This window comes from Microcaecilia unicolor, chromosome 3 (genome assembly GCF_901765095.1).
Source record: "Microcaecilia unicolor chromosome 3, aMicUni1.1, whole genome shotgun sequence".
Taxonomy (NCBI): Eukaryota; Metazoa; Chordata; class Amphibia; order Gymnophiona; family Siphonopidae; genus Microcaecilia; species Microcaecilia unicolor.
The window spans coordinates 250063334-250078259 of record NC_044033.1 but is presented as its reverse complement, the minus strand read 5'-3'; the positions used below and the strand labels follow the sequence as shown (position 1 = coordinate 250078259).

The window sequence follows — 14926 nt, the reverse complement described above, 5'->3', positions numbered from 1 at the left end:
TGCATGCATATTCATACGGGGTACCCTGAAACCTTGACCTGTTGGCTGCCCTCAAGGACTGGTAGGAAAGGACCAAGGGAATAGCAGGTCATGTGAGAAGAAGGTCACTGGTCTGGGGAGGGGGGACAAGGCAAACCCACATCATTATTCAGAAGGAATGGATCCTCAGAAGCTTAGTGGAGATTGGGTGGCAGAGGGGGAGGCGGGGCTAGTGCTGGGCAGACTTCTACAGTCTGTGCCCTGAAAATGGCAGATACAAATCAAAGTCAGGTATACACATAAAGTAGCACATATGAGTTTATCTTGTTGGGCAGACTGAATGGACTGTACAGGCCTTTCTCTGCCGTCATCTATTATGTTACTATGTATGTATTCTGGAGGCAGAGTTTGTGTCGATTTAAGTATCTGGGATGTGTTTCTGTGAGTGTCGATGAGAGCATTTGGGGTCTTAGGAAATGCACACAAGAGAATTGCAATGACAGGATGTTTATTAGGCAAATTATATTAAACAGGAAGAACATTTTAGTTTTGTATTTTTTCATGACTTTCTCAGCGGACCAGAGAAATCACTAGAGTGACTAGACAAGCCAGATACAATCAGGAGAGAGGGGTGAGGTTGGACAGAATGTCCTTTCTCTGTCACTGACCTATTCTTCTCCCAACACAAGTAGAAATTGCCCTGCCAATAACATTTTGAAGGAAGGAACACAAACGGAGCTTAGCAGGAGCGGTGCAGGTGCAGACAGGGTGGGGAGGGGGGAGGGTGGGGAAGAGGGAAATAATTTTCACACAGTGATTTCTACAGAGATTAAAATATTTTTCAACATTAGCCAGCAGGGTAGTGGCTGTCTCCTCCTTCCCAAGGTGCCTGTGCAGGACAGAGCAGCAGCTGCAGTCCCTCATCCCACAGACGGCGGTGACAGCACTGTGGGAGCAAATTACAGAAACCGGTAACTAGCTAGAATAGAAACGGAGGCTAGAAAATGAGCACCTCCCCCTCTACACACCCTAAACATACAAACACAAACAAATAACTTTCACAAATCTCTGAAGACACATTTCTTCAACAAGGCCTACAAAGAGAACCAATAGCTTCACTAATCCACTTTACCAACCCACCCAGCTACGAAAGTCCACCTCTATACTCACCCACCTAATCACTTCCTCTTTCTTTCCTCACTCAATCTCTGCACACTACTAATTGTATCTGATACCCTGGAATGATAATGTCATAACAAAACTATGTAAGCCACATTGAGCCTGCAAATAGGTGGGAAAACGTGGGATACAAATGCAATAAATAAATAAATACTACCACCATCCTAAATATATCCTATATATACCCCATATGACCCACCCAAAACACATCAAATATACATATGTGCACGCACACACACACACACACACACACACACACACAGACTGTCCCCCATACACACCCTATACACACAAATACTACCCTCACCCTAAACATATATACCCATACACATATATACAAAACATCCACACACACACACACACACACAACCTCACCCTAAACATATCCTATATAAGAACATAAGAGTAGCCCTACTGGGTCAGACTCAGACCAATGGTCCATCCAGCCCAGTATCCTGTTTTCTAAACACTGGCCAATCCAAGTCACAAGTACCTGGCAGAAACCCAAATCGTAGCAACATTCTATGTAGAACCCCAAAGAATAGCAAGATTCCGGAATCCCAAAGAGTAGCAACATTCCAGAACCAAAAAGAGTTAACAAGATTCTGGAATCAAAACAAATAGCAAGATTCCATAAAGAATCTCAAAGAGTAGCAACATTCCACGCTACCAATCTCAGGGCAAGCAGTTGCTTCCCATGTCTGTCTCAATAGCAGACTATGGACTTTTCCTCCAGGAACTTGTCCAAACCTTTTTTAAACCCAGATACGCTAACCGCTGTTACCACTTCCTCTGGCAAACGCACCCCATTCTACCACCACCCTAAACATATACAGACACACAATTACCCTCACCCTAACAACACACACACACTGCCCCCTAAACACATCCTATACACACACAGCCACACCTGCATCTCCCATGCTGTGTGTGGAGGACTGCAGGGTGCAAGGGTGAAAAGGCACTTTGGAGCCCAGACTCCACAAGTCCTGCATCTCTCACTCCAGCCAGGGCAGTTGGCTGGTGTATTGTGAACGTAGATTTACTGGTGTTAAGACCTCCCATCGCAACAGCCATGTCTGCAGAATTATTGTGACCACTCCGCCACTGTCACACCCCCTTCTCTATTGACCATCACCCGAATTTCCCCAGGTCACTTTTTGGGAGCCTACCAGAGCAGCTGATATATATGTCCTCTCGGTGGGTACAGTCATGGTACCCCCACACCCGATGGCGGCAATTTTGAAAGGTTCTCTCTTCCCCAGAACAGACCACATCGTCCAACCAGATAGGTCCTGTAGCACTGGCCAACCGGCGCTGCCGCTTCTTGAGGGGTTCTGGGGAGCCGCACCCCAGCTCCTGGCAGACCACCTCGGTATTCTTCTGCTGCCAGTGGTCATTGCAGACTGTTCCCCATTGCGCTTCGTGGAAAACCTCCAGCCTCCCAGCACAGGCGTGAGGTCCTTCACTGAGCCTCAGCTTAAATGGGTCTTGAGGGGTGGGGTGGGGAAGAGAAACAAAGGTACAGTTATGGAGACCCCTCCAGAACATTCACTATTGTCCACACAACACAGTCTCTTCCAGCATTTTCAGCCCCTGCACTCTATTAGAGTCTCCCTCTAGTATTTTCAGTCCCTGCACTCTCTGCATTTTACTGGCGTCTCCTCTGGTATTTTCAGTCCCTGCCCTCTCTGCATTTTGCTGGAGTCTCCTCTGGTATTTTCAGTCCCTGCACTCTCTGCATTTTACTGGAGTCTCCTCTGGTATTTTCAGTCCCTGCACTCTCTTTATTTTACTGGCATCTCCTCTGGTATTTTCAGTCCCTGCACTCTCTGCATTTTGCTGGAGTCTCCTCTGGTATTTTCAGTCCCTGCACTCTCTGCATTTTACTGGCGTCTCCTCTGGTATTTTCAGTCCCTGCACTCTCTGCATTTTGCTGGAGTCTCCGCTGGTATTTTCAGTCCCTGCACTCTCTGCATTTTGCTGGAGTCTCCTCTGGTATTTTCAGTCCCTACACTCTCTGCATTTTACTGGCATCTCCTCTGGTATTTTCAGTCCCTGCACTCTCTGCATTTTACTGGCATCTCCTCTGATATTTTCAGTCCCTGCACTCTCTTTATTTTACTGGAGTCTCCTCTGGTATTTTCAGTCCCTGCACTCTCTGCATTTTACTGGAGTCTCCTCTGGTATTTTCAGTCCCTGCACTCTCTGCATTTTACTAGTGTCTCCTCTGGTATTTTCAGTCCCTGCACTCTCTTTATTTTACTGGCGTCTCCTCTGGTATTTTCAGTCCCTGCACTCTCTGCATTTTGCTGGAGTCTCCTCTGGTATTTTCAGTCCCTGCACTCTCTTTATTTTACTGGCGTCTCCTCTGGTATTTTCAGTCCCTGCACTCTCTGCATTTTGCTGGAGTCTCCTCTGGTATTTTCAGTCCCTGCACTCTCTTTATTTTACTGGCGTCTCCTCTGGTATTTTCAGTCCCTGCACTCTCTTTATTTTACTGGAGTCTCCTCTGATATTTTCAGCCCCTACACTCTCTGCATTTTCTTGTAGTCTCCCTTTGGTATTTTCAGGCTGTACTCTCTGCCGGTTTCTGATAAAGAAGCAAGAATCAGAAGTAGAAACAGAGGATGACTGGGTACCTCGGCATACTACCCCAACATCTTCTTGATGGCTGCAGTCGTGCTCCCCACGGTTCATGGCTGCGCACTGCGTAAGACTCGACTCCTTCCCCGTGCACTGCACCTCGTCCAGCCAGATCCTGCTGGTCCCCTCACCAAATCTGCCGCAGTTGCTGGTTCTCTGCACGCTGGCACAGCCCAGCTCCCTGCACACCACCCTGGCGTCCTTGATGTCCCAACTGTCATCGCAGACTGTGCCCCATTGACCAGCGTGGAACACCTCCAACCGCCCGTTGCAGGCGGTCGAACCATTTGTCAGCCTGACCTGCAATGGTTCTGAGAACAGAGAAGGAAAACGTGGACTTAAAAACACATAATCACTGTCATAAATACTAGCATAACTCGACATTTGGAATACTTTACCTGTATCTTGACGTAAAAAGACTGTAAGTGGTGCAAAAAAAAGCTACAAAAATGGTATGGGATTTACGGTTGCAAACCGTACGAGACTTGCCGACCTGAACATGTATACCTTGGAGGAAAGGAGAAACAAGGGTGACATGATACAGTTGTTCAAATATTTGAAAGGTATTAATCCGCAAATGAACCTTTTCTGGAGACGGGAAGGTGGTAGAACTAGAGGACATGGATTGAAGTTGAAGGGGGGCAGACTCAGGACTGATATCAGGAAGTATTTTTTCACGGAGAGGGTGGTGGATACGTGGAATGCCCTCCTGCGGGAGGTGATGGAGATGAAAACGGTAATGGAATTCAAACACGTGTGGGATAAACACAAAGGAATCCTGTTTAGAAGGAATGGTTCCACAGAATCTTAGCGGAGATTAGGTGGCGACGCTGGTAATTGGGAAGCGAAACCAGTGCTGGGCGGACTCTGTGGGTGCTTGAGCACCCCCAATATTGAGAAGATTCCTTGTATGTGTCCAGGGAGGGGTTATTTCCACTGGGCTTAGCACCCCCAATAATTTTGAAAACTTGGCTCCTATGGTCTACGCCCTGATGGTGACTGAATAGATATGGTGGGCTGGAGTGTAAATTTTAAGGTGCTTCGACATTAGCTTCAGAACTTAGTACAAGAAGAGTGCTGGGTGGACTTCTATGGTCTGTGCCCTGAAAATAGCAAGGACAAATCAAACTCAGGTATAAAGTATCACATACCATGTAAAATGAGTTTATCTTGTTGGGCAGACTGGATGGATCGTACAGGTCTTTATCTACTTCAACAGTGCAATTCAGAAAAAAAAAAAATCTCACATGCATTTGCTGTTAAATAACCGATTGCTGTGACTCACTGGACTTTTGTCCCTGCTGATACATGCGGTATAAGTTTTTTTTTTTACTGGTGTTGCTGCTTTCTTTTATTTTACTAAGCCAAACATCCACACACACACACAACCTCACCCTAAACATATCCTATTACAAGAACATAAGTGGCGTCTGAAGCGCGTAGGTCCTTACCGGCCAAATTTTTTACCGCTAGGTCTATGGCTGGCAGTAAAGTCAGAGACCCAAAATAGATGCACGTCAATTTCGATTTTGCCGTACGTCCATTTTCGGGGGGGGAGGGGGGGGTAGGAAAAAGAGGCCTTTTTTACAGGCACGCTGAAAAATGATTTTGCGTGCGCCCAAAACCCGCGCCTACACTACCGCAAGCCACTTTTCAGCGCACCTTTGTAAAAGGACCCCTTAAAATTAGGTGCCAGGACGATGACTGCCACGCGAATTCTATATCGGCAATTGCATGCATAACTTCCGTTACAGAACGTCAATGTTGCGTCTGCAGTTACGCATCTAACTGTAACACTTGTGCCTAATTGTAGGGAGTTAGGCACGTTACTGCAAGAATAGCTGCTGAGAGGGGGGGCAGGAGGGGAAAACTTCCCTGGGCCTGGGCCTCCAGGGGGGCCCGGCGCAGGGATCTCTCTCTCTCTCTCTCCTGACGGGACCCGGGTGATTGCGTCTCGACAGGAGCAGGAGAGAGAAAACTTAGGCACCAGGCCCCTCTTGCATTGCCTGCCTAGCAGCTGCTGGGCCCTCAGACCGCACATGCTCAGTTTTGACACCGAGCACGTACGACCTGAGAAAAGCAGCCACAGGGGCAGGAAGGAGCCGTGCTACCTGCAGCTGGTGGGGCAAGCCAATGTATTTCGGGCAAGCGGGAGGCGGCAGCGATGACAATTTGGGGGGGGGGGGGGTGGCGGCGATGATAATTCTGCCCTGGGCCTGGCGGCAGCCCTGCCCCAGCTCAGCCTCTTGGCAGCCCTGACTGCAAGCATTTAAGTATTTTAAATTCATTTTTGCAAAACCTTCATTGGCTACCAGTACAAATACAGGGCTAAATTTAAAACTCTATGTCTGATCTTCAAGGCCCTGAAAGGAAATGGCCCCGAGTATGTGAAGAATAGGATGATCCTCCACACACTGCCAAGGACACTAAGGTCCTCCCAAGGACTTTCACTAACTACACCCTCTCCAAAACACATGATGTGATACCCGCAAGCGAGCCTTCTCCGGAGCAGCCCCCACACTCTGGAATGCATTGCCTGAAAGGCTCCGCTTAACAAAAGACTATCTCTACTTCAGGAAGCAGGTGAAAGCTTAGCTCTTCAACCAGGCCTTGAATGGAATAAGTAACTAACTTGTTAGTTTCACTCACACACACAAAGATTGACTCGGGCTGCACATACTGCAGAAGGATATGTTTATTCACTCCTACCCTAGCTGAGATAATATTTAACCATCTCTCTGACCTCACGTGCAACTTTCTTCAAATCAATCACCTTACTTTCTAATTCTTCCTACTTTCTTACTCATCTATATGTTACAACTTTGCCTTACCCTTCACTACCAATTATAATGTTCTAGTACATATCTCCAAGAACGGGTACGTGAAGGGGTGGGCCAGACCGTATTTTTCGAAAAAGATGGGCGTCCATCTTTTTTTTCGATAATACGGTTTGTGCCGGGCAAATGCATCGGATTTGGGCAGATTTGAGCTGGGCGTTATCGTTTTTCAGCGATAATGGAAACCGAAGGCGCCCAGCTCAAAAACGAACAAATCCAAGGCATTTGGTCATGGGAGGGGCCAGGATTCGTAGTGCACTGGTCCCCCTCACATGCCAGGACACCAACCAGGCACCCTAGGGGGCACTTGTAACAATTACAAAAAAAAATTAAAATACCTCCCAAGTCCATAGCTCCCTTCCCTTGGGTGCTGAGCCCCCCAACCCCCCCCCCCCCCAAAACCCACTGCCCACAACTCTACACCAGTACCATAGCACTTATGGCTGAAGGGGGGCACCTAGATGTGGGTACAGTGGGTTTTGGGGGCGGTTTGGAGGGCTCCCATTTACCACCACAAGTGTAACAGGTAGGGGGGATGGACCTGGGTCCACCTGGCTGAAGTCCACTGCACCCACTAACAACTGCTCCAGGGACATGCATACTGCTGTGATGGAGCTGGGTATGACATTTGAGGCTGGCATACAGGCTGGAAAAAAAAAAGTTTTTAAAGTTCTTTTTTTTTGGTGGGAGGGGGTTAGTGACCACTGGGGGAGTCAGAGGAGGTCATCCCCAATTCCCTCCGGTGGTCATCTGGGCAGTTGGGGCACTTTTGGGGACTTGTTCGTGAGAAAAAAGGGTCCAGAAAAAGTGACCCAAATTCTCGCTTCTGGCGCCCTTCTTTTTTCGATTATCGGCCGAGCGCACCCATCTCTCCTCAGCCGATAAACACGCCCCAGTCCCGCCTTTACCACGCCTCCGACACGCCCCCGTCAACTTTGTCTGTTCCCACAACAGATTGCAGTTGGAGACGCCCAAACTCGGGTTTCGATTATACTGATTTGGGCGCCCATCTCCCGATTTGGGTCGAAATATGGGTGTCTTTCTCTTTCGAAAATGAGCTGGATTGTGTTGTCATTGCAAGTTGTCATTGTTGTTTGAATATTTTTACTGCTCTAATTGCCTATTGCTCATGTTTGATCTATTCTTACTGTACACTGCCTTGAGTGAATTCCTTCAAAAAGGCGGTAAATACATCCTAATAAATAAATAAATTTGATAACACTGCAAAGTCAAGGAATATCTAAGCAGTTTACAGAGTAATAAAATAAGGATGGGGGGGGGGGGGGGACAACAAAATAGAAGGCAAACTTTTGAGTGAAGTTAACAGGCTTTCAGTGCTGTCAACATGTGAAAAGAAGGGGGGGGGGAGCATGGTGAGGTAAGTAATCCTGTCGGTATTTTGTTAAACATTTAGTTATTACCTTCACACTTCACTCCAGCATCTTCGTCGTGTTTACAATGAGGCTCACCCTCTTCATTATACCGGCAATGCCCCAGCAAGCTTTCCGTGCCCCGGCAGTTCACGTCCGTCAGCCAGATGGGTTGGTCCGTAGCCCCTTCCCCGTAAACACCTGAACTGTAGGAACCGATTGGCGCCCCACAGCCCAGCTGCCGGCACAACACCTTGGTGTCATTCAGGTCCCAGTCATCGTCGCAGATGGTGCCCCACTGTCCTTCCCGGAGCACCTCGATGCGGCCTGAGCAGGATGAGGGGCCGTTGACCAGCCTGGCTCGAAGTTCGGTACCTGAATCATACAATCACAGAGATCATGTAGTCAAAAGACTGACCTGGAAAGACAGCGAGAAGAATCCATCTCTCTAAAATCAGGAAGCAAGTGAAAGCTCTGCTCTTCTCCCAAGCCTTTAATAGAAGAAGCAATTAACCAGCTAATCGCACACGCAAAGACTAACAACGGCTGCACATCCTGGGACAGGACTTGTTTTTTCCTTTCCTACCCTAGCTGAGATCATATTTATGCGTCTTTCTAACTTCATATGCAACTTCCTCCACCTCCGCTTGCACCTTGTGCTATTAAAGATGTTTTCTTGTGCATTGTGTTGACATTTTAAGTACCATCTGCTTTTATTTGAATATTTTTATCCCTGTAATTGTCTGTGGCTTGTGTTTGGCTTTTTCTTGCTGTACACTGCCTTTGGTGAATTACTTCAAAAAGGCAGAATAATAATTAATCGTCATCAACATAAATAAAAGTGGAAATGGGATAGCAGCCAATCATGAAAGTACTTAATTGTGTGGACTGACATATGCGTTTTTCTATTACATTATAACACATTAATGGGACGCAATGGGCCGATGAGGGTGGGGGAGACCAGTTTAAGCGCTGGGAAAAGCATAAAGAACAATTTACCTGAGGCTGAAAGTCCAACGATGACTATAAAAACATGAAAAGAGACAAGTGAAAAATACAGATTAATAGTGAAACCAGAGAGCAGGATCAGAGAGTAGGGAAAGATGAAATGGACTCCATTCAATTATTCTGATATAAACTTTATAAAAATAATTAGAATCAGGAGGTAAAATGACTCTGCCCAGGGCAACAGAGAATCAGGGACAGAACTGGGGATTAGAACTGAAGCACAGGGAGATAAAGCGACTCATTCTAGGGTCACACACAGAGTCGGTATCAGAGCTGGGGATTAAAGCGGAGGTACAGGGGGATAAAATGACTCACCCCAGGGTCAGACATTGACAGAGTTGGGGATTAGAGGTGAGACACAGAAAGTCCGTAACAGCGCTGGGGATAAGAACTCAAGCCAAGGAAGATAAAATATCTCACACAGAGTTATACAGAGCCGGTGATAGAACTGGAGATTATAGTTGAGTTACAGGGATAGTTGCATTTCTCCTCTTCCTCAGAACAGTTTGGCATTCTCCCCTCCCCTCGTTCCAAATTTCTAAGGAGCAATCAGGAGCTCTTTGGATAGTGAGTTTGCAGGAGGTAAAAGTCAGGTGCCCAAGCCATACTTACCCAGTAGAAGAACTGTAGCAGGTAATGCCATGTTGCTTGGTGCCTGGTTCTGGACCTTGTATTCAGCTGGGCATGGAAAGTGCTCTAAAGAGACCCCTGAAAGAGGAACCTTCCCTCCCTTGGCAAGGCTGACACCACACGAGTCATACACCAGGCTCCAGCCTGGCAGACCCGCGGGTTACTTAGAGGGGGAGGGGAGGAAACTGGTGATTTGAGATAGAGGGGCACAGAGTGAGAGACTGATTGAAGGGTGATAAAATGGAGGGGAGAGACAGAGGGCACAGAGAGAATAGGGGAACAGAGATAAAGGAGAGGGGAGAGGGGTAGAGAGGAGAGATTAAAAGGGACAATGCAGATGGGGAGACGGAGAAAGAAGGGCAGAAGAGAAGGGAATACTGATGGGGTAAAGAGAAAAACAGGAAGGGGAAGGAGAAAGGATGATGGAAAGAAAAGAGGTGGGGAGGAGGAGAATAGGATTATTGAAAAGGGTAACAGGTGGGGACAAAGTGGGATAGAGGTGAAGGAAAAAAGGAGGGAAGGAAAGAAGGCTGGAGGACAGGAGGAGAGAGGAGAAGGGACAGAGATAGGAAGATTAGAGTGAGATGGGGTAACAGGGACAGAAAGATAGGTGAAGGGAGAGAAGGGCAGGTGATAACAGTGTTAGTTGAGAGATACTTGAGCACAAATAGTCATAGAGGAGAGAAATACATCAGGGTAGCTTCCAGGGATCTCTCAGATTATATCACCAAAGGGTCTAGAAAATTTTCAGTCCTCCAAGGTTCAAGGGATCATCACCTCCCACGGATGGGATGGTGTCTTCTATTGTGCATAAGTGAAATCACATGCTAGCAGAAGTCATGACCCCTAAATTGATCCAAAGCTATTTTACAATTTAAATGGTCAAAGCTATCTGTGTAAAAGGGCTAGATTTTTATAAACATGCATTTATGTACATGGCACTGCTAGATCACTCCTGAAACTTCTTTTTATTGGTCACTGTACCCTTTGGCTGATTTTTGCAATAGGTTACAGATTGTTAAGAACAGGACTGCAATTTTATTTTCAAGGTTTTTCAGAACTCTGGGGTGTAAACCGTCTGGTCCAGGTGATTTGCTGCTGTTTGTTAGTTTGCTCTAATACATCTTCCAGTTTCATCATGATTTTGTTTCAATTCCTTTGACTTATTACCCTCAAAGAACAGTTCCAATGTGGCTATGTCCCAAATATCTTCCTCATTAATGACCAAAACAAAGAATTCATTTATAGCCTGATATTCAGCCATGGCAGTTGACATTTATTAAAACACTGGTTGCTATGGTTAAGACATACCCAGATATTCAGCACCAGTATCCAGATATTGGGCAGACTAGGCAAAGCTATGAAGTACCCAAGAAACTCTTGGCTCCGACCTAGACCACCTGGGTGCACTCTGGATAGTACGAGTGGTTTGTAGAGATTTTCAGCAGCATTTTCTGGATAATGCTGCTGAAAATCTGGCTATGGCCCAAGTCAGCAGCAATTCTCTAGATAGCTGATAAGTGCCACTAAATACAACACTCTTAGCTTTTTCTATAATGGCCTTGTCTACTATAATAAAACGCACCTCCAACATTCTGAAGCTGACTCCGTGGCTTCAGTGAAGGGTTCATAACGGTGTCACATCTCTCTCTGCCCCACCCTCGCGTTAACACGTGATGACATCGACACATGATGATGTCAAGGGTGGAACAGTAACAGTGAAGGAATCGCTGGAGTTGCCAGGCAACGGTATGCCATGTCAGACGCATAAGGACCTATCAGAGGGAAGTGTATGGTAAGAAGGGAGGAGCGTCAGGAAGGATCGCTGCACAGTTGCCAGGCAATGGTATGCCACGTCATACGCATGAGGGACCTATCAGAGGGAAGTGTATGGTAAGAAGGGAGGAGTGTCAGGAGAAGGGGTCATTTTCTGTGCAGCACAACACAGAAGAGGAACATCGCTGGAACGAGAATAACATTGTTCCTATGTGTTGAAAGTTTGGGAAAAGAGGTCATTTTGTGTGCAGCACACTGGAGCGGAACATCGCTGGAACGAGAAGAACATTGTTCCTATGTGTTCAAAGTTATGAGGAACTTATCGCTGGGTGGCTGGAGGGGGGGCAGGGGAGACTGCAGAATTGCTGGGTGGATGGAGGGGGCAGGGGAGAAAGGAGAATCGCTGCATGGCTCGAGGGGGACAGGGGATACAGGAGAATCGCAGGGTGGCTGGAGGGGGGGGCAGGGGACACAGGACAATCGCTGGGTGGCTGGAGGGTGGGCAGGGGAGACAGCAGAATCACTGGGTGGACGGAGGGAGGCATGGGAGAGAGGAGAATTGCTGCATGGCTCAAGGGGGGCAGGGGATACAGGAGAATCGCAGGGAGGATGGAGGGGGGGCAGGGGAGAGAGCAGAATCGCTGGGTGGCTGAAGGGGGGGCAGGGGAGAGAGGAGAATTGCTGCATGGCTTGAGGGGGGGCAGGGGATACAGGAGAATCACTGGATGGCTGGAGGGGGGCCAGAGGAGACAAGAGAATAGCTGGGTGACTGGAGGGGGGCAGGGGAGACGAGAATCGCTGGGTGGCTGGAGGGGGGGCCAGGGGAGAGAGAAGAATCGCTGGGTGGCTGGAGGGGGGCAGGGGAGAGAGGACAATCACACACACTCTCTCTCTCACAGACACACTCGCACCCAGTCTCACTCTCTGTCACACACACACACTCGCACAGTGCTGCCAACCACGCGGGGGGGGGGGGGGAGAGGCAGGGAGTCCTGAGACCACAGGGGGGGGAGGGGGATCCTGAGACCAGAGGGGAGGGGATCCTGAGACCAGAGGGGGGAGGGGGTCCTCAGACCACAGAGGGAGGGGGGAGGTATATCTGTCACACACACTCTCTCTCTCTCACACACACTCTCTTACAGTCAGTGTCTTTCTCTCTCTCACTCTCACACAGTCTCTCACACTATGTCTCACACTGTATCACATTCACTCTCTATGTGTCACACAGTCGGTCTCACACACACTCTTGGTCTCACAGAGAGTCTGTGTATCGCACACATACTCTCTCACACACAGTGTATCTGTGTGAAACACACTCTCTCTCACAGTCACTGTGTCTCACATATGCACTCACACACACTCTCATTCTCACACACACTGTCTCACAGACACACTCGCACCCAGACTCACTCTCTCTCTGTCACACACACACACACTCGCACATTCATTCTCTCTCTCTCACATAGTCACTCTCACATGCATTCTCTCAAACATACACACTCCCAGGAAAACCTTGCTAGCGCCTGTTTCATTTGTGTCAGAAACGGGCCTTATTTACTAGTCTTTTAATAAATTACACACCCGGTCATCTAGTGGTCCAACTGATTTTCTCATAAGTGTCACACGGTTTTATTTTGAGTTTTGCCTCTATGGCAAGTTTATTCTCAAATTCTTTCTTGGTTTATCTATTACTACTGTTTTACTCTGACTTGCCAGTGTTCTTCCTCTTTCTTCTTATTTTGACTTACTTTTCACTGCTTAAACATGTTTTGTTTTTCTTGCTTTAATAACTATTTTGCAGCACTATTAAACCATGCTGGCAGACATTTGGTCTTGTTTCAATGGTTTGTAGTGTGTTTATATTTTGTCTGGACTTTCAAGGTATTTTTAAACAGTGGCAATACCTCAAGCAAACTTCTAGCCTCCATAACTGCTTTTTCTTTCCTAACTGAATTACTCATTTTATCATAGTCTCCCTTTTAAAGCCGAGTACTCCATTAATTTTACTTTATATTTTCCCTCTGTTGTTTACGTCAAATTGGTTTGCATCATGATCACTAAAGCCAAGCAGACCAACCAGTCTTACCCCTTCCACTAAGTTTTGCATTCTACCAAGGATTTGTTGGCTCTAGATCAGCTTGCTCCATGAATTAATCATTTAAGGCATCTTGAAACTTTACCTTCCCAGCACATTCTCACGGGACAGTCAATAGGTATATAAATATTTCCACCCTTGGACAGACCAAAAGTCCATCAAACCTAGTATTCTGTTTCTATAGGGGAGTCATTCTGTCCTTTTTATCATTTTGGACGCTCATCTCTGAACCTTTTGTATTTCAGGTATATCTTTTTTGAGATACAGCGACAAGAACTGTACGCAATATTTGAGATGCAGTTGCACCATGGAGAGATAATGGAGGCATTATAATGTTCTCTGTTTTATTCTTCATTCTTTTCCTAATTCCTAATAGTTCCTAACATTCTTGGCCACTGCTTCACACTGAGCAGAGGATTTCAATGTATCATGAACGATGATACATCCTTTTCCTGGGCAGTGACTCCTAATATTGAACTTTGCATTGTGTAGCTATAGTTTGGGTTCCTCTTCCCTAGGTGCATCACTTTCTCTTCCCTAATTCCCTATTCCAGATGGCCTACTCCCAGGCTCCAAACTAAAACCCAAAGTCCTTCATAGCAGCATATAAATGGACCATTTTGGACTCTTTTACCTTTACCCTTTATACCATGTTCTTTCTATCCACTCTGATTGTCACAATCTATTGTAGTTGTATAACTACTGGACTGGCGATAGCCTTTTTGGTCTATTGTAAGCCACATTGAGCCTGCAAACATGTGGGGAAATGTGGGGTATAAATGTGATAAATAAATAATTGCTCAGATTAAATTTCATCTGCTATTTGGATGCCCAGTCTCCCACGTCTCATAAGGTCTTCTCGCAATTTCTCTTATGATTTAACTTTAACTAACTTTGTGTCCTCATCAAATTTGCTCACCTCTATCGTTATTCCTATTTCCAGGTCATTGATACATATATTAAAAAGCAGTGGCCCCAGCACAGACCCTTGGGGAATCCCACTATTTTTTTTATTACATTTGTATCCTGCACTTTCCCACTCATGGCAGGCTCTATTTGGCAGGCAATGGAGGGTTAAGTGACTTGCCTAGAGTCACAAGGAGCTGCCTGGGCCGGGAATTGAACTCAGTTCCTCAGGACCAAAGTCCACCACCCTAACCACTAGGCCACTCCTCCACTATTCACCTTTCTCTATTGAGAATATTGACAGTTTAACCCTACTCTCTATCTTTTAACTAGTTCTCAATCTGCCTTCTATTCTAATCAGGTTGGTGGTAGTAGATCCCTATTGCTATACCATTCTCCATCACACTTGAAATTTCTATCCATAAAGATTCCACAGTACAGTTTATTTCCTGCAGAAGTTTTGTTTTGCTTCACTCTAGGCCATTCACCCCTCCATCCTT

At 46.7% G+C, this 14926-nt stretch overlaps 1 protein-coding gene across 1 annotated transcript; it reads right to left on the bottom strand.

Moving 5' to 3' along the window:
* Positions 1-470: 470 nt before the first annotated feature.
* LOC115466477 (CD5 antigen-like) lies at positions 471-9797 on the bottom strand. The gene is made up of 6 exons (XM_030197724.1): positions 9632-9797; positions 9011-9034; positions 8063-8386; positions 3801-4115; positions 2331-2648; positions 471-925 (listed from the first exon to the last, which is right to left on the bottom strand). Exons 1-6 carry the CDS (start codon positions 9660-9662, stop codon positions 900-902), a joined length of 1038 nt encoding a protein of 345 aa, XP_030053584.1. The 5' UTR covers positions 9663-9797; the 3' UTR covers positions 471-899.
* Between the last annotated feature and the right edge of the window lie 5129 nt (positions 9798-14926).